The sequence below is a fragment of the Ixodes scapularis genome, unplaced genomic scaffold (genome assembly GCF_016920785.2).
Source record: "Ixodes scapularis isolate PalLabHiFi unplaced genomic scaffold, ASM1692078v2 PGA_scaffold1__304_contigs__length_218370807, whole genome shotgun sequence".
Classification (NCBI taxonomy): Eukaryota; Metazoa; Arthropoda; class Arachnida; order Ixodida; family Ixodidae; genus Ixodes; species Ixodes scapularis.
The window spans coordinates 28563767-28588331 of NW_024609846.1; the positions used below are offsets into that span (position 1 = coordinate 28563767).

The 24565-nt window shown below is 44.4% G+C and overlaps 1 protein-coding gene across 1 annotated transcript in view; it reads right to left on the bottom strand.

The window, feature by feature from the left end:
- Positions 1-24165, bottom strand: part of LOC120844926 (scoloptoxin SSD14) — a 63609-nt gene extending 39444 nt beyond the window's left edge. The window contains exons 1-2 of the mRNA XM_040216946.3: positions 23489-24165; positions 125-205 (exon numbers count right to left, since the gene is read on the bottom strand). Of these exons, the coding sequence (XP_040072880.1) occupies positions 125-205; positions 23489-23595 (188 nt within the window). The 5' untranslated portion in view covers positions 23596-24165. The remainder of the gene's footprint in view (positions 1-124; positions 206-23488) is intronic.
- Between the last annotated feature and the right edge of the window lie 400 nt (positions 24166-24565).

The following is a 24565-nucleotide window of genomic DNA, read 5'->3' on the forward strand; positions in this document are numbered from 1 at the left end:
GACGCCAAGACGCGTGGGTCTGTCGCATTGCGACTCTCGTTGAGCTTCGGCGTGTCTCCACTAACGATGACGTCATGCGCAGGCCTTGTCTTGTTGAACGGTCAAGACGCATGCGGAAGGGTACCTGTGTGGACGCTCCTGTTCCTGGTCGATCAGAAGCTCGTACGGGGTGGACTCGCTGCCCCTGGCCACGAAGCGGGACGGCCTTCGGAGAGACGGTAAGAGATAGGGTGACCACCCGTCCCGCGACTCGCGGGACTGTCCCGCATTTAGGGATCGTGTCCCGCGTCCCGCGAGAAATTCCGAAATCTTCAAAATGTTCCGCATTTCAAACTGTAGTAAAATAAAATTCATTCTGCAACTCATGGCCCTGCCGAACAACGGGGCACGGAGAAGCGCGGAGGTAGCTGGTAATCGTGTAAATCGCAATGGTACACCATTTTCTATCCGAGCATTGCGGGAAGCGACCGTCGTTCTTGCAGGAGAACCGACGCGCATGCTCCGTTGTGCCTCTCCCCTTGGTGGCAAACTATTCTAAAACAATTGCTCGCCGAGAGTTTCAATATAAAATATTGTAATTATTTTCAGATCGCTGTGTCAATGCGGAAGGGTTGCTTTGGATTTTTGTTTCAGTGAAGAGAGCCACACAATGGAAAAAGCCTGCAACTCGCAACGGTCAAAAAATAACATAATGTTAAACATATGTGTAGGACCACGTTGATAAAAGTAAGCGTTGACAGGAAAAAATAACTCGAAAAAGAATTACTGTTTCTTTTTTCCACTTGATGAATTAAGTTCTGCTGTAGTCGACTTTTATGTTTTCAACTTCGACGCATTTAATAACACATTTGGCATAAAAATATATTACTGGGAGTGAAAATTCATTGAGCTTAATCGCTGCAATACAATTAGCAGGTGTATAAACAGCACAGGATATTAAATGTGTTAACAGGGCCTCGGTTCGTGGTGTGTCTGTTAATAAATTTCCTCTTCCGTTTGACTTATATTATTTTATTATGCATTTTCGTGAATCATTTTCTTCTCCACTATCTATATCTACCCGGCCCGTCCCAACCCCTTTTGACGTACGTATCTCTCTCTCTCTCTCTATATATATATATATATAAACAACGGGCATGGCGGCGGGAGGCCGAAGGCGGGGGTATAAAACTGAGAAGAAAAAAACCCTTAGTGAAAAACAGCAACAACGGACGATTTAATCTTCGACGTTTCGGCCGGAGTCCGGCCTTCGTCAGGAAGCTTCCTGACGAAGGCCGGACTCCGGCCGAAACGTCGAAGATTAAATCGTCCGTTGTTGCTGTTTTTCACTAAGGGTTTTTTTCTTCTCAGTTTTATATATATATATATATATATATATATATATATATATATATATATATATATATATATATATATATATATATATATATATATATATCGCTGATTTTATCTGAAATCATGCACGAAAAAATTGTGGGTCCCAAAACATTGTGAAAAAATATATGTTGGTAAAAAATCTGTGACTACAATAAAACTGAAAATTAGAGTTACGGTTCATTTTGCTCATGAGTTTTGGGCTTCGAAAGGGCGGTAGGTAGGTCTTGTGATTTTCGCAGATTTCACGAATGACACATTTCGGAGTCTCGCAACGTTTAGATTACTTTTTTCGCAACAATTGTAACTTTTATTACTCGTTTACAACTTTGTATCGAAATGTTCAAATTCCTTGAGTTTTTTTTTTTATTATTCTTAAACTTTTCAACTATGACAATAATGGGCCGATTTGGAATCGAGCCAGAAATTTCGATGTGCAATTAAATAAGGCATAAGAAACATATAACATGAAAGCTTGTATCTAACTTTAGTTCTAAAACTTAAATTATGGTTCATTTATGCATTGTCTATATAGAAGAAACATCACTAAACTTGTGAAGAGAAGCTAGAAATACAAAACTTAACGTCATTAAAATATTATGTTTCCATCTTTTTCAAACTGCTGATATGAAAGGCCTTTTATGTGTTCCTTAATATGCAACAACATTTATTTTCCACATATGGTTTCGTCATATTACGCAGTCCGTTTGAAAAGAAGACATATTTCTACCTCAGTTGTAATATAAAAATATACCGGCCGTTGCCATATCTTTTACGTAATTATTATACATATGCTTGAAATGACACGCCAATATTTATGATATTTAAGCTCATTCAACATTTGGTAAAAATGAGGCAAATGAGGAATGAGGAAAAATGAATGAATTTCAAAAAAAGTTCAAGCACATTGTCACGAGCCGGTCCAAATCTGCTGTGTCATCCGCCCCACGCCCCGATTATCGGCGCTCTCTCTCTCTTATCGCACCGAGCATGTAAGCAGATGCTGGGCGGGCAAAATGCACAGGGCTTCTTATGTTATCAACAAGACGATTTGAAGGCGAAGCCCAAGCGCCGATGCATTAAAGGCAGACACAACTCTTAGTGTGCTGAGTCATCCTTCTAAATGAGCGGGGCATCCTTCTCGGTGTGCTGAGTCATCCTTCTCAACAATCTGATGAGTCATCACCTTAATTCGCTTAGTCATCCACTTAATTCGCTTGAATACCTCTTAATTCACTTTAGTTCCTCTTTATTCACTTCCTCTTAACTAGCTATGTTGCCCTTCTTAATTAGCTTTGATTACTCTTACTTCTTTATAATTTCCCTTAATTCAATTTAATTCCTCTTAATTCACTTTGATTCAACTTAATTCGCTTTATAGTCCTTTTAAATTCCCGTTGATTGCTCTTACTTTTCTTTATTACTCTTAATTCACTTTAATTCCTCTTAATTCACTTTGATTCCTCTTCATTCGCTTTGTCATGCTTAATTTCATTGCCTCCGATTCGCCTGAGTGGTCACTTAAACGTTTTGGTACCTTTCGTGTCGCTGAGGTGTTTTCACTCAAGGACTTTGAAGGTCCAGACCAGACTACACACTTGACTATTTCACCTCAAAAATCCTAAGATTCAAAGTTTTTCTTTAAATTGAGACGTTTCTTTTTTTTTTTTAAATATAACTAACATAAAAATTAAGTTTCACATACATTTAAGTCAGACAATGAACTGGCGCGATAAATTATTTTCAGAAACCCAGCGGGCCGAGTGCGAAATTTTGTTTCTTTCATACGCGGCCGCATTTCGTTTTATTTATTTCCCCTTAAGGGCCCTATTGGGCGTTTTATAAGGGGGGGGGGGGGGGTGTAAGTAAATATAATGCAACACTTTAAAAAAGAATATAAAGCTCAAATAGAAACATTAGTAATAAAAACTGCATGCAATGTCAATCTGCAACGACGGTGGTGGTTACCAAGGCGTAAGGTGACTGACGAAAAATTGATGGGTCTTCCATAATTACTATTTCCTTAGGGACGGAGTTCCAGGTGGTTATAGCCTGTGGAACGAAATAGTTGTTAAAGGATTGAGGTTTGTTTTGTTTTTTTCTGTTGTACGTTTGTTGTAGTGACTGTGATTGAGGCGGGATGATATCCTATTTTGAGGTAAAAGAGGGGTGTCATATGAGCTCGTGTTTTTGTGGTAAAATCGATGTATGAGACACATTCGAGAAGTTTGTCTGTGGTCGGATAGTAATAAAAGTTTGAGAGTATGTTTAAGTTGTGTTACACTGACGTCATAGGAATATGTTGACGTAATAAATCGAGCGGCGTGGTTTTGGATTGCTTCAAGGTTATAGGCGAGGTAGGCTTGTGAAGGATGCCACATGAACGATGCAGGGACAGAACGAGCGGGTTGGTATGGATAGTAAACTTGAGGAAGAAAACGAGAAAGGACTCCGTCCTTTCTCGTTTTCTTCCTCAAGTTTACTATGAACGATGCATATTCTAGTTTTGGGCGGACAAATGTTATATAGACCAGTTTTCCTAGGTGAGAGGGTGCCGATTGCAGATGGTGTTTTAAGTCTCAAAGGGCGCATGATGCTTGTGCTGTAACATTATTGATGTACTGAATTCATGACAGTGAGAGAACCCGATGAACACCAAGGTACTCTAAGTATAATGATACAGTGCCGATTACAACGCCGCTTAGAGAGTGTCGATAAAAAATAAGACTTATTTTTCGTGTGAATAATATAAGTTTGCTTCTCAAGGTTAAGAAGCATAATTACCATTTATCACACTAAGCGCCCATTCCTGGTAGGTCATTTTGCAGCGTAAGGTGATCAAAGATATTTGAGGCCGGGTCGTAAATGACGCTGTCGTCGACGAACAGTGATTTTTAATTGATATATGTAGCGGAATCTCATTTATGCATGTAAAAAATAAAAGTGGGGAAAGTCCTGCGCCCTGGGGAACACCTGAAGTTATGTCTGCAAGGGGTGATTTATGATTATTATCTATCGCGAACTGTGCTCGGAAAGTGGGCAAATGATGAATCAGAGATTAGGGCTGTGTCGAGGCGAAGCACCGAAAGCTCCGAGAAAAGACGATTATGTGGCACTTGATCAAAGGCCTTGGAAAAATCCAGGAATAGGATATCTGTTCAGGCATTTAGCCAGGATTTTGTTTCGGGGGGGGGGGGGGGGGGGGAGGGGGGGGGGGGCTACTCATGACAAAATGCTGTATGAGGGGGAGGGGGGAGAAGAGGTTCCAGCAAAATGGAAGATTTCGGGGGAAGGGGGGCGGGCCCCATGGGCCTCCCCCCTGGCTACGTGCCTCCATCTGTTTGATAAATGTTATTCATGTTTACGTGCAAGTCTTGAGTAAATTCGGTAATCTGGGAATCGCAAACAAGAGTTTATAGGAAGCCAGGTTGATATGGGTACAGATCATTAATCTAATTAAGGTGACTGATTAGGCTAGAACTGAATATATGTTCCAAAAAATCTGATGGAACACTGGGCAAACATATTGGACGGTAATTAGATGCGAGTGATCGGTTACTGCTTTTATGGGCAGGGACTCCCTAACGCAGAACCCAGTATAACTTTTCACTGTCTGAATTATGGAACTGGAAAACAAACTGGAATTGCTGCCTGAAAACTTGATATTCAGTTATCAAACAAATGAATAATTCCCGAAAAGCTGAAATTCAGATAGAATCCAGATAGATTTCTTCATAATCCAGATAGCGAAAAGTTATATTGGGTGTTTCGGTAGGGCTATATTCCCAATTTTCCTCTTTTTTTTCTACTTCGGCCAGTGGAGAGATATTGGGAAAATATGTGGTTAAGAATTCTATTAGAGTTCTTAAGAATTTCGGAGTTAACATCATTTGCCCCAGCAGACGATGATAGTTTGGGTTTGTTGCTAAGGGAACTTCTTCGAGCGGGTGATATTATTACAGGCGGCATGACGTTAATTCGCAATGAGAGGAGAGAAAATCCTGTCGAGGTTTTCAACTGTAAACACAGATACAAAAAAAAAAAAGCTGTTTAGGGCTGTTGAGCAGTCGCTACCATTGGTAGGGTCGTAATTCCTGTCGGTTAATTCCACCGACCTAAAACAAATGTTTGGTGGAAGGGGCTGCCAAAATCAAGTTGGATTCGTTCGAAGAATTAAGGGCATGTCGTCCGATAGAAATTTGGTATTAGCATATTTAATGATTTTTTTAATAGTTTTTTTTTAAGTTTTTTGTGTGCTTTTTAATCTTGGATGAGGCCAGTACGCTTTGTTTTGCTATAGAGGTGTTTCTTTTTGTTGTTTAGAGCTTTGAAAGTCTTGTAAACCACGGATAATTCTTATCGGACCTAATGCAGATGGTTGAATCAAAGGCATCCGTGAGATCGGTCAACTTATGTCAAAATGGATTCCAGTTTTTTTTTTTAAACAGTCCTGGAAGTAAAGTGTTCACTGAAGTTTGTGTAATAGGCGATAAGTTCAGTGTAGAAGATGCAAAGTCTCCTTTTCGTAATCTTTGATAAATGTTGGCGTGGGCATTTTTCTGATCACGGGAAGTGACAGTGTCATGTTTGGGATTTGGTCGTTACTTAATCCCGGCAGTTGGATGACGTTTTGAACATGCTCAGGTGTGGTTGAAAACAAGAGACCGAGTGTGTTTCCCAGTCTAGTTGGTTGGTTAATGACTTGAGTGAGAGTGAAGTCAAGTGTTAAATCAAGGAACCTTTTAGGTTCATTTCCGGCAGTTTTCCCTATGACTGTGAGTGAGGTTCCGTTGATGTCTTTGAAGTTGAAGTCTCCAAAAAGAAAGAACGATGCTTTATTATCTGCGCTTCTAAATTCATCAAGGGTATGTCGTAGATTACCAACAAAACCTTCGCTGCTATCCGGTTTTCTGTAGCGAACGCCAGTGACTAATTCGGAAGTGGGGATCTGATGGGACCTGAGGCGAACTATTAACTCAATGGAATTGTTACGACTTATGCAAAAGGATAATATGTTATTTTTAGAGCAACGGAAACGCCATCTTCGCGAGTGCCGATAACGACGATAGATATTATAGTTCATATAAAGAGGAAATAATTCACTGTTATGCACATTATAAGTTAGCCACGTTTCTGTGAGGATGACAATGTCAGCTGTACAACCATCAATGAGGCTATGAATTTCGATACGTTTGGGCATGACGCTACGTAGTAAGGATAACTGAAAGCTGAAGGATATCAGATTTATTGTTTGTTGCGAGGACTGCATTGGTTCTTCGGGTATGACCTAGCTAGCTGCTAGTTTCAACAGCAAAATCCGATGTGATATCATATACATAGCATGACTTGCCCATGTAGATTTTGTCAAACCGCACCTTGAAAATACTTTTTTTTTTACCAAACTTAAGTAGTTTATTTTGTGATAGGTCTTTAGTGTTCCGGCGAGCTGACGAGAAAACAGGACCAGCCAGGTTGAGGAGACGAACAAGTCGTTCCCTTTTATTATTCGCCTTCTATGGTTTTACCCAGTGCACTCTAAAAGCTTCTAGAAAATCTTCCCCTTCTAAGATCTAAAAACCTAGTCTGTCGACAGGTTTCTCAATATCTCCACAGCGCGTGATTTGAAGACCTGTAGATGTAGGCAAGGAAGGCAACTTTTTTTCATAGCGAGGGGTTGATCGTTTATCTGCGGATTGTTCTTGTGTCATGGGAGTGAGCGTCTCAATCAAGGTCCTCCATATTGCCTCACAACTCCCCGGTCGGTCTCAACTATCCATGAGCGGAGCGCTTCCGAAGGTGTCAGGATGTGAGCAGTTTGTCTTTCTTCTGAAACCCACACGCGTTCATCTTCTCTTTCTCTCTGTTCTATTTCTCCCAATTCCCCCGATTCCTGGGGAGTTCTGGATCCGGAGTCTTTCGATCTAGGCAAGATCCGACTGTAGACAATTAGGTGCTTACGCTCCTCCCATCACGAGTTCTACGGGACTGAACAACTGAAGTGCACGATAGGCGTCATCGGTCTTCTTCCGACTGCGCTTGATTATTTTGACAGCAGATTCTACAAAACCGTTACGTTGTAGAAACTTCTGGCTGTAAGTTTTATGGTGGAAGCTCCAGTCTTGTGAAAACTGACGAGTCGATTTTTTGAAATTGTGGGCCGTTGTCACTGAACACAATTTTTGGCGTGCCATGCGTCGCAAAGATAGATTTCAAGTGGTCGATACGGATATTGTTTTCAGGCTCATGAGTGGTCTACAGAGTGTCGAACAGACATTTGTTTTCGGTTCCGTTCGGGTCCGGGGTTACGGCTTTCGGTAGAGTTCCGGCTCAGTTCCTGCTTAGTGTCGGGGAGCAAAAATAACAGTTCAAACCGGTCTGAATCGCTAAATTAAGGATATATTTTTCGCACTGTTTCGGCAATTTCAACCGTAAAATAATAATAATAATTAATAATAACAACAACAACAACAGCAATAATAATAATAATAATTTTTATTATTATTATTATTATTATACGCGAGTGCGCCAGCCAGCCCGCCACTAAGGATTTGAATTGAAAAAGAAAAAAGAAGTGGAAATATGTTGAAAGATGAAAAAAATAGTAACAGTATTGCTTTTATTGTTTACACAATGCAATTTTATTCTCATGTACCAAAATAAGAAATTGCAATATTTAATTTGGACGAAGCAGTTAAAAAAAAAAGCTAGATTAACATACAAAACGTCGTGTTTATACAACTCAACATCTATTTGCTTACCTCATTTGCTTATATTTTACCAGAATCGAAAGGGTATCAGTCTAGTAGGCCGCCTAAAATACCCGTGATTGGTACAACGACTTAGGAATTAAGTACAGTGCATTAAATTAAAGAACGGCCCCTCCTTGCCATATATATATAGTAAAATCTATTTTACGAAATACGTTTTACAATATATAGGATGACGACACAACTCAGCTAAGAACAATATTATTTTTAAAACGTCACGAAAGTTTTGGGACAAATCATTTCAGTCTACTTTTCATAGAAACACTGAGCATCAATAAAAACGCTTGTTTTCCTTATCAACATTGTTTACACTCAGCACCGTGAGGTAGGCGAATATTTATGCGGAAACGGTATTCAAATTTGTTCACTTTATTGCTGACCTTCGTACTCAGATCAAATCGTGCCTGAAATATGAATATCGCATACCCAAGTGAACATTTTCGGCATAGCTCGGCGTTTGAGGTTTGTCCTTTATAAGATGCCTTTCAATTCGATTTGCAAATAAACATCGCCCTTGCTAATTTGTGATTTTTTGTCGAATACAACAAAGTAGTATTTCATACTCTACTCGACATTGAAGGTACTTAATTGGTAATTTTCTGACGCGTCCGCAATCGTCATAGTTCCGCCACGAGCCTCTGTGCACATCGTTTTTGTCCAGCCCACAGACACATGAAATTGTTGTTCATCACATAAAGAGGCAATAACAAACTTCATATGTTTGAGAAGTTAAATATCCTTCAAGAACACACAGTGTTTTTTTGTTTTTTTTTTAATCAGCTTCAATATCAGAACTTTGTTTAAGATCTAAGTGCCTATTTAGGATAAAAGTGCCGGAAAAGATTTTCAGAGCACATTAAAAATAATTTGGGGGTGCGTTTACTTATCATGTATATTTTAATATGATCAACCCTCTATTTATGTTGTCAAATTTTCAGTCAGTAATTAAATATATTTTTATTATCATCAATAAATTTGACTGTGTGAAGTTCACATAACCACTTGAGACCGACACGGGAGGACGACACTCGAAAATACGCCAGCTGTTGTGTCTGCAAAAAAATATTTTTTCTTTTTTACAGTTTAGCGGCATGAAACATCGGGTCGCGGTGTATGGCAAATAGGACTGTGTGCTCACACATTAGATCTGAAGGCAAATGCACGAAATGGTGCAGAAAGAGAGATAAATGGTAGTTTTTAAATAGTCCCATACACAACGCCTTATTGCAAAAGAAAAAAAAAATGCATAGAGATGCATGCTATGGCTGACCACACGGAGAATAAAACAAACCCGGGACAAAGGACGACGAACATTTCTTTCGACTATTGCTGCGCATAAGCGTTATCTCGACCTTGACGGGAACCCTTTGCACCCCACGCACGGCGACGATCCATTTTGCTCGTCGCTGCACGTCTCGCGGATCGGAGGTGCTGCCCGGTGGTTGTGGCAGCCAACCGCGCAAGAAAAATCTCACTCATCCACGAAACAAGTCGAGCGCAACAACAAAAACGAAGCACGCTGCGGCGTTCACTCGCAGGCAAATGACGAGATGGGAATGCTATGGTTTTGCGTTATGTGACGTCAGGGCTTCAATGTTGCCGACGAAAGCGTCGTTTACGCTAGGATGCAATTAGAGTGGTTTAAAATTCAATTAATCATTCAGGGGCGCCTATAACATTCAGATATTGCACTGTCGATGCGTTTTGAGGCAATAACGACGATATTCAATTGTTGTCTCGAACACAAAGTTTGACCGGACAATCCCTTTAACATATACAAGTGAGTAAATGCATTAGCATTCTCCGACAAGTCATATTCAGAACCAAGCGACTCCACGAGCAAGATATGCTGCAGCGAACTGGTGCTGCGTCTTAGGAACTCATGACGTGGCGGTATTCCAAAGGAGCTTCAAAGACACCTAGTAGGCGCAATTTTGAAATCAGGTAATTCGTTTTAAACTTAGTTTTCTTGGCTTTTCTGTCGGCAGCCTAGAAACAGAAGTCTAGACTAGTGTTTCTCGGCTGCTCCCATAAAATAGACTACATTAAAACGAAGAAATAAGTACAAACATTTTGCTCCCTAACCATTAAAAGGTGGCTGATATGGTAAGCCTAGCCAAGAGCCGTCTTTTCTTCATCAACGACAACTCCACCTAGGCGCGGAGATCAGCATTTATCCTTCAACTTCGGAGGATCGCCGACGGAATGACTTTCCGTCATAATGTTGAGTATTAGAGCTGCACTCAAATTAGACCTTGTGTGCAGCGCAGCGGAGTTAGTCTACGGCACACCATTCCGCCTGCCAAGCGATTTGTTCTGCGCTTCACCATAAAGCTCTCTGCCGGATCCCTTCGACTACGTGGAACGCTCTCCCATATGGCCAACCTTCGTCCATCATCATTCCAATAACAGAAAATCTTTGTTAGCCGGCTAACAAAGATTCAGACCTTCCTACACATGTCTTCGTGCGACATGATGCTACAACCAGCTTACGATGGCCTGTATAAAGTTCTTGCAAGAACAGTCAAAACATTCACCTTGGCATAGCCGAACCGGCAAGACGACTTCACTATCGGCCGCCTTAGCCTTAGGTCATCGTACTTGCTGCCATCTGACAGCACGGCAATAGAAACGGTAAGCCCACCACCTTCTGCTAAAACGAGCATTACACGCCCATCACAAAAAGACAAAGCCAGTTCCGGCACTGTTGATTTTTAACTCCCACATAATGCGACTCGGCGCTTTAAAGGAATGCTGAACTGAAATTTGGATTTCAAAAAAAAAAAAGAAAAAAACAATGCAGGATATGTAGGCGGGGACGTTACAATCCCTACAACACTACTCGTAAGGCGATATCTCGAATGGACGGCCGTATTTTTGGAAAAATAGGTCGAGATTGAACGAAGCCGACGAGGCGCGTGACGTCTAACATATCTCGTTTCCTCCTCTCTTCTCTTCGCCCCCTCCTCAAGGCGGTGAGGCGGAGAAGACGCGAGGCCGTTCCCTCTCCTTCTCGGAGAAACAAGACATAAATATATCTGTCAAATGCGCCTCCTTTTTTTTTAAAAAAACACGGTCATCCGTTCGAGATATCGATGTAGGAGTGATGTTTTGATGTTTGTAGCCTCCCGTTGCACGCTTTGGCCGCCGTGTTTTGTGGAATCCAGATTTCGGTTTAGCATCCCTCTAATAGCGTCTTCAATCGTTTCTTGAGCTAGGGGGTGCTTACCGGCATTGCTACAGTGAGCCGGCAGCGTAGCGGCTCCTGCCTCGTGGAGCGAGCGAGACAGGAGTGATCCACGAGCGGCGTGACACGAGCCACAGAGCGAACCGTGCGAGCTCGGGTCAGCAGGTATGGCTCGGCGCCCATTGGATGGGCCGACATCTTGATTGATTGAGTAAACGTTTATGAACCCTTCCAGTAAATAAAAAAAAAAACAGGGGACAACTCTTCACAAGTTTGAAGAATGATGACTGGGCGGGACATTTGCAATTTACAATCTATGGTACAGCTGTGGTCCCGCCGCCCCACACTTTACCATCTCTTGTAACTGTAAAATAAATATAGTTTTGCAAAGGAACACTAAAGCCACGACAACTACAAACGCAATCCGCTACAAATGATATGATCGAGGTTGGTTTCCTTAAGAAATATAGTAGCAAACCAGATCTCACGATGCCCCTACCCTCGAGGATTCGTCCACAAAGCGGGACCTTAGATCCAAGATAAAGCCTCTCTTCTGAACCGGTAGGACAAGAAAATTATGTTCTCAAACAAAATCAAGTAATATAAATTTGTTCCTATCCCAAGCCTACCTCCTTGGTTTACGAAGTTCCTTGACCACGTCGGAAAACGATGTCCCGAGTCTCGTTCGCTTCGATCCTTTGAGCGAACGTTCCTTCAGAGGTCAAACGGCGTACGAGGACTAAAAACATCGTTCTTTTCTTTGCAAATAATTATTGTCTGGTTCCACTTCTTTATCGATACATCCTGGATGCTCTGGGAAAAATATTTCATTCAGAGCTGAAAGATCATAAAAACAAAATGTCACATTTTGTTCTATGTGGATTTAAACGCGAAAACTCTGTTTGAAAGTGGTTTCATGAATATGAAAACAGCTCGCCAAAGGCTGGAACCACAGAGGAAGTATCACGCGGAAGGGGGCGGCACTAGTCTTCAACACGTCTTCAACATGGCCCCCTGCCACCCGCCCCCCTCACCCCCCCCCCCCCCAAAAAAAAAAAGAACAACAAACAAACGATGTGTTTTTGCTTTGGGATTCAGAACTGCGCAGAAGACGATGGACCAAACGAAGAAGTAACACGGACGCAGCGCTGCGTCCGTGTGGCTTCTTCGTGTGGTTTTTCGTCTTTTGCGTTCTTTTGAATCCCGAAGTATGTCGTACCAACTCGTCCAAGCCTCACCCTCAACATTGTCTTTTTTTGTTTTATTTCTACCGCAAATATAAACTACGCATCGTCGAAACCTTATTTTACGCTACTTATTATTTTTCCCGTAGAAAATACTGCCTAAATATTTTTTTTATTTAGACAGTCGTTTTATATTTATTTACCCGGAAGGGTCAATAAACATCTACTCAATACTACAACGAAAGAGAGGCATGCTCTAATTTGGTTGACAGCCATTCAATTCTCAAAGAAAAAAACGACTATCCCTCGTACAATAAAAACGCCGTGTTCTTTCTACGACTCTGCAAGTTTTACAGTATTTATACCTACTAGTGGCCACTAATAACTCTACTAGTACTACCGGCCGCAGGGGCGATGACATCCGTCATTAGCCCCACTGTCCCCGTACAGCACGAACATGCTTCCTCAACAGTCGTACGTGCCGCCCAACTCGTTGTAGTCACAACTGCAACATCACATGACTCGGGCTCTAGTCTTTCACAAGAAAATGACGCCCCACCGAGAAAATAGCGAGCTGATGAGTATCAAAAGCCACTCGCTCAGTCCATAGAACATCAGCAGTCCATCACTGATGAGGAGGCACCATTCACTCAGGTGGTTTACAAGAAGATTACACGGAAGGCTACACTACCAGTTTTGTTCAAACTCAGTGATCCCTCTCAGTTCTTCTTGAAGGTCAATCCTAATAGATTGGCACAATAAATTGTCGCAACATCCCACGAGAAAGTGCTTTCTCAGCGCATTGACAAAAAACGATTATTAGTTACTGTAGCGTCCGCTGAAGCAGCAAATAATTTGCTAAAACTCAATGTCCTTGCAGGAATCGAAGTTGATGTTACTCTGCCACTGTCATACTATAGAAACTTGGGGAAAATCTGGGGTAGGCCAATTGATTACACTGATGAACAACTCCTGGAATATCTGCGATAGGACAGAGTAGTTTCCGCACAACGACAAATGAAGTACATTCGACGGGAAGATGGCTACGTAGCAAAGCATCTTTATGACAACAGTTATCCTGAGATCTTGAGAAGATCTAGAACTACCTGCACGAATCAAACTAGGATTCAGCAGCTTCCCCATACAAGAACATTGCGAGGCACCCACTTAATGCTACAACTGCCAATGCTATATGGCCACCCAGCACACAACTGCCGCAGCTCTGGTCGTTGCAAGATCTGTGTAGGTCCTCACCACCACAAAGAATATCCAACACCCCGTGAACCGCACTGTGCAAACTGTTGTTCACGCCATGTGTTAACCTATGTGGGATTTTAACGAAAACAGTCCGCACATGTAGCTAAACAAAGGAACTTTTTCATAAAAAACCAACTTTGCGCAAACTTCCTCCTCCAAGTGCGGATGTCGTCAAGCCAAGGGACAGTACGTAAACGTTAAATGAAAAAAACAGGGCATAAATATTCAGATCAATATTAAAGAAGGAGACGACAGTATGAACAGTTGACTAAAATAAAGGTCTAATCGGCGAACAATTGTGCCCGACAAAATAAAATACGAGCGTCGAGACATCCAGAAGGCGGGCGACGATTTGGCGGCGTAACAGTAAGCGAGAGCAAGACTGACTCGACAAGGTCCCACTCAGCTCCTTATCTAGTGTGCGCCACTATCTCGAAAATAAGGCAAAGAAGGTTCGAGCGTCGCGCGCTCGGGGTGGGAATGAACAGGCACGTCCGGATCAAGAATAAACGCGAATCTTCTAGACATCAATGACCTAGCTTTGTTTTCTCGGTCATGCGGGCGGCAATATCCTACAGAAAATTGTGTTCCTGTTCTAAACATAGACGAACAGTCTTAACTGACTGGTCTAAGTATGGGTCACTGAAGAATGGTACAATGATAAACATGAAGACTCTAGATGATTTAGTTTCCGGGATAAAAAAAAAACCTATAAACATCATCACAGACATTAGTTATCCTCCAAGGATATCTGGGAGTGAATCCCGCGTACCAGAAGCTACGCGCTCAACGACGTCGGGCGCAACGAAAAGCTCGAAGGAGTAAAATGCTTGAAGATCAACGAAAGTCAGACAAATTCAAACAAAAACCAAACGCGAGCTCGAATATTGGGGAAAACGCCGATGGATCAGTTTTTGGCATTCAATATTACCAAACGCCCCAACGGTACAGGCGTGGCGCATAGTTCGCTCATTAAATTCACCAGTATTACAACGTCAACCATTGCGCGCGCTGGCACTTCATCGAGAGAATTTTGCAGAGTGGTCACACATCAAATATCAGCGTCCATAACAAACACGACTAAGAAGACAGCATGCCCATTACCAACAGATTATAACTGTAGCATGAATCGGCCATTCAACCAAAGGGAGCTTAAATGGGCATTGAAAACACTTCGCCGAAAAAGGAACCAAAAGGATCACCCTGGCTGTAATAGGGAATGTTGGCAAAGAAGCTGTGTCTTTCCTATTCGATATATATAATCGATGCTGGGTTAGTGGTCGCATATCCTTGGTCTGTAAAAAAGCTGTTTTAGTACCCGTACTAAATCCTAAAAACTCTTTTTGAAGCACCTAATATTATTGACCTGTGAGCCTCACAAGTGTACTAATGAAGGCGATGGAACATATGGTTTTCCAACGACTAAATTGGTGGTGAGACTCCAGCGGAATATTAGCTTTCCAAATGACCGGCTTTAGACAAATTATGTCGGCCATGAATTCTGTTTTCAATCTCGTGACCTGTGTAAAACACGAGCGCAGTATTCACAAAGTGACAGTGGCAGTATTTCTCGACATACAACGCGCATTCGACAATACTGTCAGTCACCATCACATAATTAAACAGGTACAACGACTAGAAGTAGTTCACCGCCTAATCAGTTGGATGAGCGATTTTCTTCATGATCGGTAGGTATATGCACGAACACCCAATGGATTTACATCTAAGCATTGCGTTTCACAAGGACTACCCCAAGTAAGTGTATTAAGTCTCACATTGTTTAAAGTTATCTTAACAGAACTCCCTAGTTTATTACCAGATAATGTTTAAATTTTTATGTATCCTGATGACATCTCTATTTGGTCATCAGACCCTATACGTCAATACCATTCAGACTCGTCTCCATACTTCACTTTTAATAATCGAACAATTTCTGATTGAAGGAGATATATCGATTTCTACTAAAAGTCTGCGGTTCTTCTATTTACACGGCGACGTCTTGTTAGCCTTGAACTCACTCTTGGTGGGCAACCTCTGCCCTTAGTAAAACCACATAGCTCCCTCGGAGTATATATCGACCGAAACTTGTCTTGGACAGCTCATATGAAATATTTAGAAGGAAAGATAGCGCCATGCGTAAATATCGGGCGTTGTTCCTTAGGAACAAGATGGGGTGGTTCTGCGAAGGCACTTCTAACTCTTCACGGCGGTTACACGGTCAATACCATACTCACTTCCAGCACTGTGTGGGCTCTCCTTTACTCTTGAAACACGGCTAAACCATCTTGTAGCCCGCAGTAGACACATTTTTAAGGAGTACCACGAGCGACAGCTTCCTTGGTAATTACGGAAGCTCGCGCTTTCACGATACCAATCTTACGTGGACGGGAAACTCTTTGCCATTTCTTCCGTCTTCTGACTCGCTATCACGATCATCCACTCGTCGCAACTATTCGTCGTAGGACCCCTTCCAGCGCACATGAGATAATGATGGCTAATACTGGCATCATTCTCACAAGGTTTGCGCCCCCATTTGAATCACCGCTTTGAACATATAACTGCGGAAATATTCCTACATCAGTACCTGTTATACTCACACTTTCCATACTTGATAAATGCTCCGACTGGTATTACTGCAGTTTACACGGATGGGTCAACCAACGATTTATCCTCGACGACAGCCTTCGTAATTCCATCTTTAAAAGTCGAGAAAAGTTTTTTTTTACTTCCACACGACAAGCTCAACTAATACGAAACTATTTTCTATGTTGCAAGCGATTTTATACATTGCACAAAAACAGATACTGTATTTTCCGGGCTAGAGTCCGCACCCAGTGTATAGTCCACAGGGTAAAACTTGGGGTCAAAAATAAAAGTTTTTGCTTAGGTAGTCCACGCCTGGCCCATATAGTCCACACGCCGTGCATTCCGCGCCTGGTGCTTATGTCGACACGAAAATATTTTCCTACACGGTACACCTTGAAAAATGTCTGCTTTTTAGAGCGCAGCTCTTAGGGGCCCGTTCCCGGCTTGAGCGACGTCGGCGTCGGCGTAACCAAGGTCACCCCAAGCTCACGCGGCCCCCCAAGGTCATCCTAAGGTCACGTGACCCCAAGGTTACCCAAGGTCACGTGACCCCTCCCCAGGGTCACGTGACCCCAAAGTCACGTGACCCCCCAAGGTCACGTGACCTCCCCCAAAGTCACGTGACCCCCCCCCCGCCGAGGTCACGTGACCTCTCCGATGACGTCGTCGTCACTGATGACGTCACCGGCATCCGCATCGTCATCGTCATCATCACTGATGACGCCATCAGTGACGCTAATGATGACGTCACCGGCATCCGCATCGTCATCGTCATCATCACTGGTGACGTCATCAGTGACGTCACTGATGACGTCACCGGCATCCGCATCGTCATCGTCATCACGGATGACGTCATCAGTGACGTCACTGACGACGTCACCGACATCCGCATCGTCATTGTCATCATCGCTGATGACGTCATCGGAGTCCGCATCGTCATCGTCACTGATGACATCATCGGCATCGTCACGTGACCCCCCAAGGTCACGTGACGATGCCCCGATTCTTGGGCATCGTCACGTGCCTCGACCTTGGGGGTCACGTGACCCCCCAAGGTCACGTGACCCCCCCCCCCAGGTCACTTCACCACCCCCCCAGTACCCCTCCCTCCTCCTCCTCAAGAGCTGCGCTCTAACTCGGTGTTACAGGGAGTTGTAAACGGCTTTCACTTTTAGAGCGCCGCTCTTAGGGGCCCGTTCCCGGCTTGAGCGGCGTCGGCGTCGCCGTCGGCGTTGGCGTAACCAAGGTCACCCCAAGGTTACGCGACCCCCCCAAGGTCATCCCAAGGTCACGTGACCCCCAGAGGTCACGTGACTCCTCCCTCGTGACCCGTCCCCCAGGGTCACGTGACCCCCAAGGTCACGTGACACCCCCCAGGTCACGTGACACCCCCCCCCCCCCGAAGTCACGTGACCCCCCCCCCCCCCCGAGGTCACGTGACTACTTCCATGGTCACGTGACCCCCCGCTGAGGTCATGTGACCTCCCCGATGACGTCATCGTCACTGATGACGTCACCGGCATCCGCATCGTCATCATCACTGATGACGTCATCAGTGACGTCAATGATGACGTCACCGTCATCCGCATCGTCATCGTCACGGATGACGTCATCAGTGACGTCACTGATGACGTCAGCGACATCCGCATCGTCATTGTCATCATCGCTGATGACGTCATCGGAGTCCGCATCGTCATCGTCACTGATGACATCATCGGCATCGGCACGTGACCCCCAAGATCACGTGACCGCCCAAGGTCACGTGACCCCCCAGGTCACTTCACCCCCCCCCCCCAGTACCCTTCCCTCCTCCTCCTCAAGAGCTGCGCTCTAATTCGGTGTTACAGGGAGTTGTAAACGGCTTTCACTTTTTTAGATCAGGAAGAAGCTTGTATTATATTTAAATCACCACTAACAAACTATTTCATTCACAATATCCGTCACGTCTCGTAATAATATACGATCTTGTAAAACAATACTCCTGTAAATTCCGCACGCGCAGATAGTCCGCACAGCCTAAAATTTCAACTTTTAAATATGTATAGTTCGCGGACTATAGCCAGAAAAATACGGTACTGCCAGTTGGATTGTTTGCACAGACTTTATGGCTGCTTTGAACATGATAAAATACAAAGCGCCTACAAGTTCCTTTGTTGCCATCAATATTTCCTTTCATACTTCGAGAGCTATTGAAACAGGAAAATCAAATTATATTTCAGTGGATTATTGGACACTGGTATCCAAGGAAACGAAGCGGTTGATCTGGCAGCCACAAACACTCACAATCTGGACACTACACTGTTAGCAAAAATAACACGCCCAGACGTGTAAACCGTTGTCCCATAGCGGACACGTCGAAACGTGTTCGTTTTACACGCAGCCATCTGTGTTTTTCGTCTACACATGAGGTGCTGTGTAAACTTAACACGATACACCGTGTTTTTCTTCCGCTAAGCACGGTTCAGCGTGTTGGCTGAGCGTGCTCATAAAACATGGCGGCCAGCAGCCGAGAACAGGCGAGGGACGAGCCCAGCAAGCCGCGCGCCTTTCGGCTGAATTGAAAGCACACAGGACGGCGTTTGTTCTCCTTCGATGTCTTTTATACACACTAAACAGTCTCCAAGCGGCGGACGTAGCTACGCGCAAAAATACGTACGTGCGTCGTCGGCGGTCGGCGGCGTCGGTAGCTACGGTAGCTACGATCGAGCCGCTAGACAGAAAAGCGAACTTAAATGGACAAATAACTCGAGCAAACTATTTGAAATCGGGCGGTAACTTCCGCCACCTAGCGGGATTTCTAGCAGTCTATAAAAAAAGTTTGTTAATATGCTACGAGCCTACGACCGATCACAAGTAGACACAACCCCTACATACATCACGCACAACACCAATACCACGCATTACACATCACCGACATATACACAAACACAACACCCGACACTGCGCCCGACACTTCCTACTTAACATGCTTTTCTCTCCGCGGCGTATATAAGCTTGGCATGTGCGGGTGAGCTATTTAGTCGCTGACCGTTACAGATTTATAGAAGAAGACACAAAACACGGCGCAATGGACAGCCGTATGTAAGAACTCTTTGCATTTAAAAAGTATGGAGGCAAAATCTATAATGTTCGTCCGTTGCGAAAGATAACGATGTATTGACAATAAATCCTAAACCGGTCATGAAGAAATTCAAATTTTTGTTATTTTTATGCTAGACCAGTGTTATGAGCAGTCCGACTAGCTTGAATCAGATTTTTTTTAATTATTAAGATTTTATCATTATATAATTAATAATAAACGGAAATGATGCTTGCGCAAAGCATTTTTTTATATATTCTTGTGAAGGACCTGTGCTCAACACTTCACTTCCGCTAGTTGCAGTACAGGAGCAGACGCTTTCACTTTTGGGTCGTGTTGATGCAGTTTGTTGTCGTCTGTCGTGTCGGTGTTGAGTGGAGCGGTGGGGCTCGGGAGTTCGTGGCCGGTGTTATTCGTGATCACTGGTGTAGAACGCTAATGCGTCTTTCTTTCTTTTTTTTTTTTTTTTTTTTACACTGCCACGCTGTTACCATTCCGAACTTTGAATATACACGGGCCCGTAGCTCTGCATTATGCTGAATGGCGAGCTCCTTCTCTGCTGACGTCGCTTTCCTGGTACCACTCGTGGATACTGCAAGCGTTTAAACAGTGTACACCGTCTCGCCTACAACCCCGGTGACGTATTCGACCTGTTGAAACGTTTTGCTTCCGTCATTTTTAAGTACGCAAGGCTGTTATCTCGTTGCTCTGGTTCCGGTTATAAAAGCAAGGCAAAACGCTCGTAGTTCCCGCCCTCAGTACACGTTGGACATCTTCCACACTTTGACACCGGATAACTGAATGAACGAGGATCTACATTCACTTCAGAGGTCACTCTCGCCGCTTCCTCACCGTTTAGCAGCAGGATCAGCTGGCGACAAGCCACGGATGAAAGCATTCGTGGCTTGTGAGCATCAACAGCCCAAGCGCACTCGGTGCCGACGCGGGCGATGCGGGTTTCTGTCAACGGGGAGGCCAGCACAAACCGTGACCGTTCCAGCTCTTCGTCATGGCACGGTGTTGCAGAGAGCAGAGTAAAATACAACTACACGGACCACCGAAGCAAACGCACTGCTATTGTAAATCTTGGCTTGTGATTGCGCCTTTGTAGATCATCTTATTCGTTTTACTGGAGAGACGCAAACGACAGGCATAACAAAATCGCTTGCATACTCCGCATACCTCGCAAAAGCATTTATTTACCCAGTCACCTTACGAAAAGCGCGAAACACGGAGTCCGCACCGTCCTAAGCTTCTTCTGTTTTTTACCTGCTTTAGAGCAGTTTGTACCCGCTTTTAGATATGCCTACTGAAACTGAAACAGGGCAGTGCCATAGAAAACAGACAAAGTTGGAAAAGCTTGCTCGCTCTCTCCAATTTCTCAACTCTAAGTGATTGTACCATAGTAAATGCACCAGCGCCTTTCCAAAACAAAGAAAAAGCACTATGTTCACCACGCAAAAAATGGTCTCAGTTCATGCATCTGTGGGCAGGTAGGAAATCTTGCCCCCATTTATTCACACCGCATGATGAGCGCAACAAACTCGCACGAGATTTAAAGGAAAATATCAGTGGTGACTTAAGTTTCCATGAAATTCTGTTACCGGTCGTTTGCAGGACCGAGTCATCTACTCGAGCTGTGTGCGTCGCTGTGCAAACGCAGTCCAACACGAAGCATAAAAACGGCAGCTCTAGGACAACAATCCGGAGTCCATTGTTCAATTTAAACGACGTAATTTTGTTGAAAACACCCACAGCTTTTTACTCACGGTATGCGTCGGTATACTTCCACATTTTGAAACAGAACGAGGGAAGATTTACTTTTAAAAACGCTCGCTGCGTCCTCCCGGACCAGCTGGACCGGATCAGCTGATTACGACGGACTAAACCCACAGCAACCAATTCGCGCTCCGTGTTAGTGTGGCTTTCTACCTCCAAGCACCGCACCACACACCACGGACACTTCAGCTCTTTGTCGCATCGCCGCGTTGCACCAAACAGAACGAGATCGCCGAAGTAAACGCAGCGCTGTCGTGACCCTTGGCTTGTGGTTGCGCACTCGTGGACCCGGTGACACCCTTCGCTTTCCAAGCACACACGACGATTGCGAATGATGCTTTCCGTCGTCCGGGAACATCACAGGGGCACGTCTCCGGTCACGTCTTCGCTACATGTGCTCGCAAACCGAGCACCTTCCAACCTTCTTGCCCAACCAAAAGAATACCGGCGCCATGTTAAACGTGCGTTGTTGCCAGATTTTCTCCGACCAAATAAAAAACAACGAAAGCAAACCGCTTCTAGCTTCCAGCTTACATCGGCGTTACGCCGTGGCCAAATTTTCTCTGTCAGCTCTAACTTAAAGATGACCTACAGATGCAGCAAACACTGGACACCACGGAGCGCCGTAAATTCTGAGGAGGATGCATGGGAAGCGGCGGCCTTCGCTTGCAGTTGGAAGGGTTGAAGCCAAAACGAAACCAACTGCAATGTCGCGTGTTCAGATCAAGGGCACGCTTTTTATAGCCATTGTAACTGTTTAGAACGAGTAATTATACGCCTAACTTTATTTTTGGTGTGTGAGAAACAATTATCAAGACCCCTAATATAAATACAAACAAGGGCGACATAAGGGAAGCCGCATTGCCATTGTCGACCACAAACAATGGCAGCCAGCACGCACGGTAAGCGCGGGGTTCGCCCCGTCTCGCGACATGGCTTTTGGTGCTTATCTGTCTCCGAGACATGTTCCTTTCCGCGGAATTTGACTCCACGGTCCTTTCTAGGTGTGTCCCCAAGCGTTCCGGTGCTTCGGTAGCCGGCAATGCTGCGGTCGTCGCCGGCGGTGGTGCGTGTTTTCGAGGTCGGCTACACGGTTATGCGTGTATGACCGAACGAAAACACGTTTTTTACAACCTCCCATGATTTTTGAACGAATTATCCGTTACTCAACGTGTAAATTTATGGTAATTTGTGTAAATAGCGTGTTTTTCACCCCAAATATTCACCAAATACACGGGACTTGCTAACAGTGTACGACCGCAACTAGTTTCACAAAAGGACATAGATTAATTATGCTGCGAAATTTATCGGGGCGAAAATTCCAAGCAACACGGTTCAGAGACGCTCCCCAAAACTTCCATCTTGAACGGATCGACCCTACGATGAAGTTTTGGATGCCGCGATACATTTCGAGAGTCTCTGAGATCCTGATACACAGATTTTGATTGCATATTCCTTTTGGAAATCATTTTCTTTATAAAATAAGACAAGTTCATTCCCCCATGTGCACCAGGTGTGACGAAATAGAAGATACCAAACACATGCTCATCAACTGCCGACGTTATACAGACGAACGTCACCACCTTCGACAACAAATGTCCAACATCGATAACCGGACATTCTCCCTCTTGACACTCCTACGTCTCTGGAGAGCACTAAGGGCGCAGCAGAATGTGATATTGAAGACTCTCTGATGAACACAAAGCTAAGTGAAAATTATTCACACGGTGGTTTTCATGTGCAGTGCTCTCCTGGCTTAGAGTTGCTGTGCTGCAGCCCATTTCTAGAGGAATCGGGGCATCGTTCAGAAATCGGTCGGTCTGACGACCAAGTGACATTGTGCCTCCTCCTCATATCGAAGACGAGTGCTCGGTCCGGGGACGGTGCTCCCCCACCAGGGATGGGTGATAGTGCTGTGAGGTTTGGCTTTGGGACATTGTACATTATATACGACTATTTTATCGTATATAAGTAACTATTTTAAGTAAGTTATTTATATATATTGTTCATTATTTTAATCTATGGTCTGGGGTATAGCTGGCGCTGGCACTACAGCCGCTAACATCTCCACTTCTACCAAGGTTTTTTTTTTTTTTTTTTTCAAATAAAGATGTATTTTCTTTTTGCGCTCAAGGTGTATTCACACTGGCGATTGAACCGCGTTCGAGAGCGGTTGCCTAAAGATGCAATACAAATTCAGTCGCAGTTGATGTTGAAAAGGAGCGGATCCGCTTCGCGAGCAAGCAGCCCGTTTCGAAGCGGCCGCCGGACTCACCCGAAATATCGCTGTGCTTCCTTGATGGCCATCTCGGCTGGCGCCGGTCCTCCGGGGTCTGCAGGCTGTCCGTCTGCGCCGGCTGATGGGTTCGGCACAGACTGCATCGGTGCACGTTGTCACGTCGCGGATGCCGAGAGCAGCCTTGCAAGTCACGTGTTACAGGTAACCGCGCTACTGGTATCCCCTCACTCTTTTCAGTAACTCACGAATGTATTCGTTAGATCCGGAAACAAGCTACGAGTAATTTCGTTTTTTGTCTACGGTATTGTCTATCAAATTACGTTAGTCGTTATGCTGGACTAAAATAAGTGACATTCTCGATCCCCTTAAATAGTCGCGCACCATAGGGACCTACAAACTTGATAAACGAAGGATAAAAATATTGTCCACTCGCTCTTAAAAAGTTGAATTGCCCCGAAGTTTGCAACTGCGGTTTATCGCTGGCAAATACTGAAATCTAAAGTAACGTTGGTTAGATTTTGGAAGAAACGGTGACGGTATTCTCTTCCGTTTGCTGGACGGTAACGAATCTCGGTGACGCGTTAATTTTCGACATGGTTTTCCGTGGGGGGCACGAGACTGGCACGAAGCATCCGCGAGCGTCGACGCACTGCTACTTTCTGTACCGCGCTTGAGCACGACGACGTCAACTATGTTCGGAACGGGTACGCACTGCGGGGAGATAGCACCCTTGCACGGTGTCACCAGTGTCACTTCCAGCACGAGGGCAAGGACACCGTCGGCCCTCTCGGAACGGAGGCAACCAGCTTGCGACTGATTATGCGCCGAGGCGCCGAGGAGCGCGGCTGCCGTGGGCTCCTATCCGCGGGCTTATCTTCGGGTGGATCTCAGACGGACCTCGCAGCGCGCTTCGGATGCGCCAGAGGGCAGGCTGGAAACGCGGTTGGAATGAGACGTATTCTTCCGAGCTTCGGTAGATGTTCTTGTGAAAAATATCAAAGAAAGTCGAAAGCTTAAAATATGTATATATATGACGAAGCCGAGCCTCTCGGCGAAACTGTCGTAATATATAGACGTTTTCTGCGTACTCTCGTCCCCAGCCACCTACTAGGC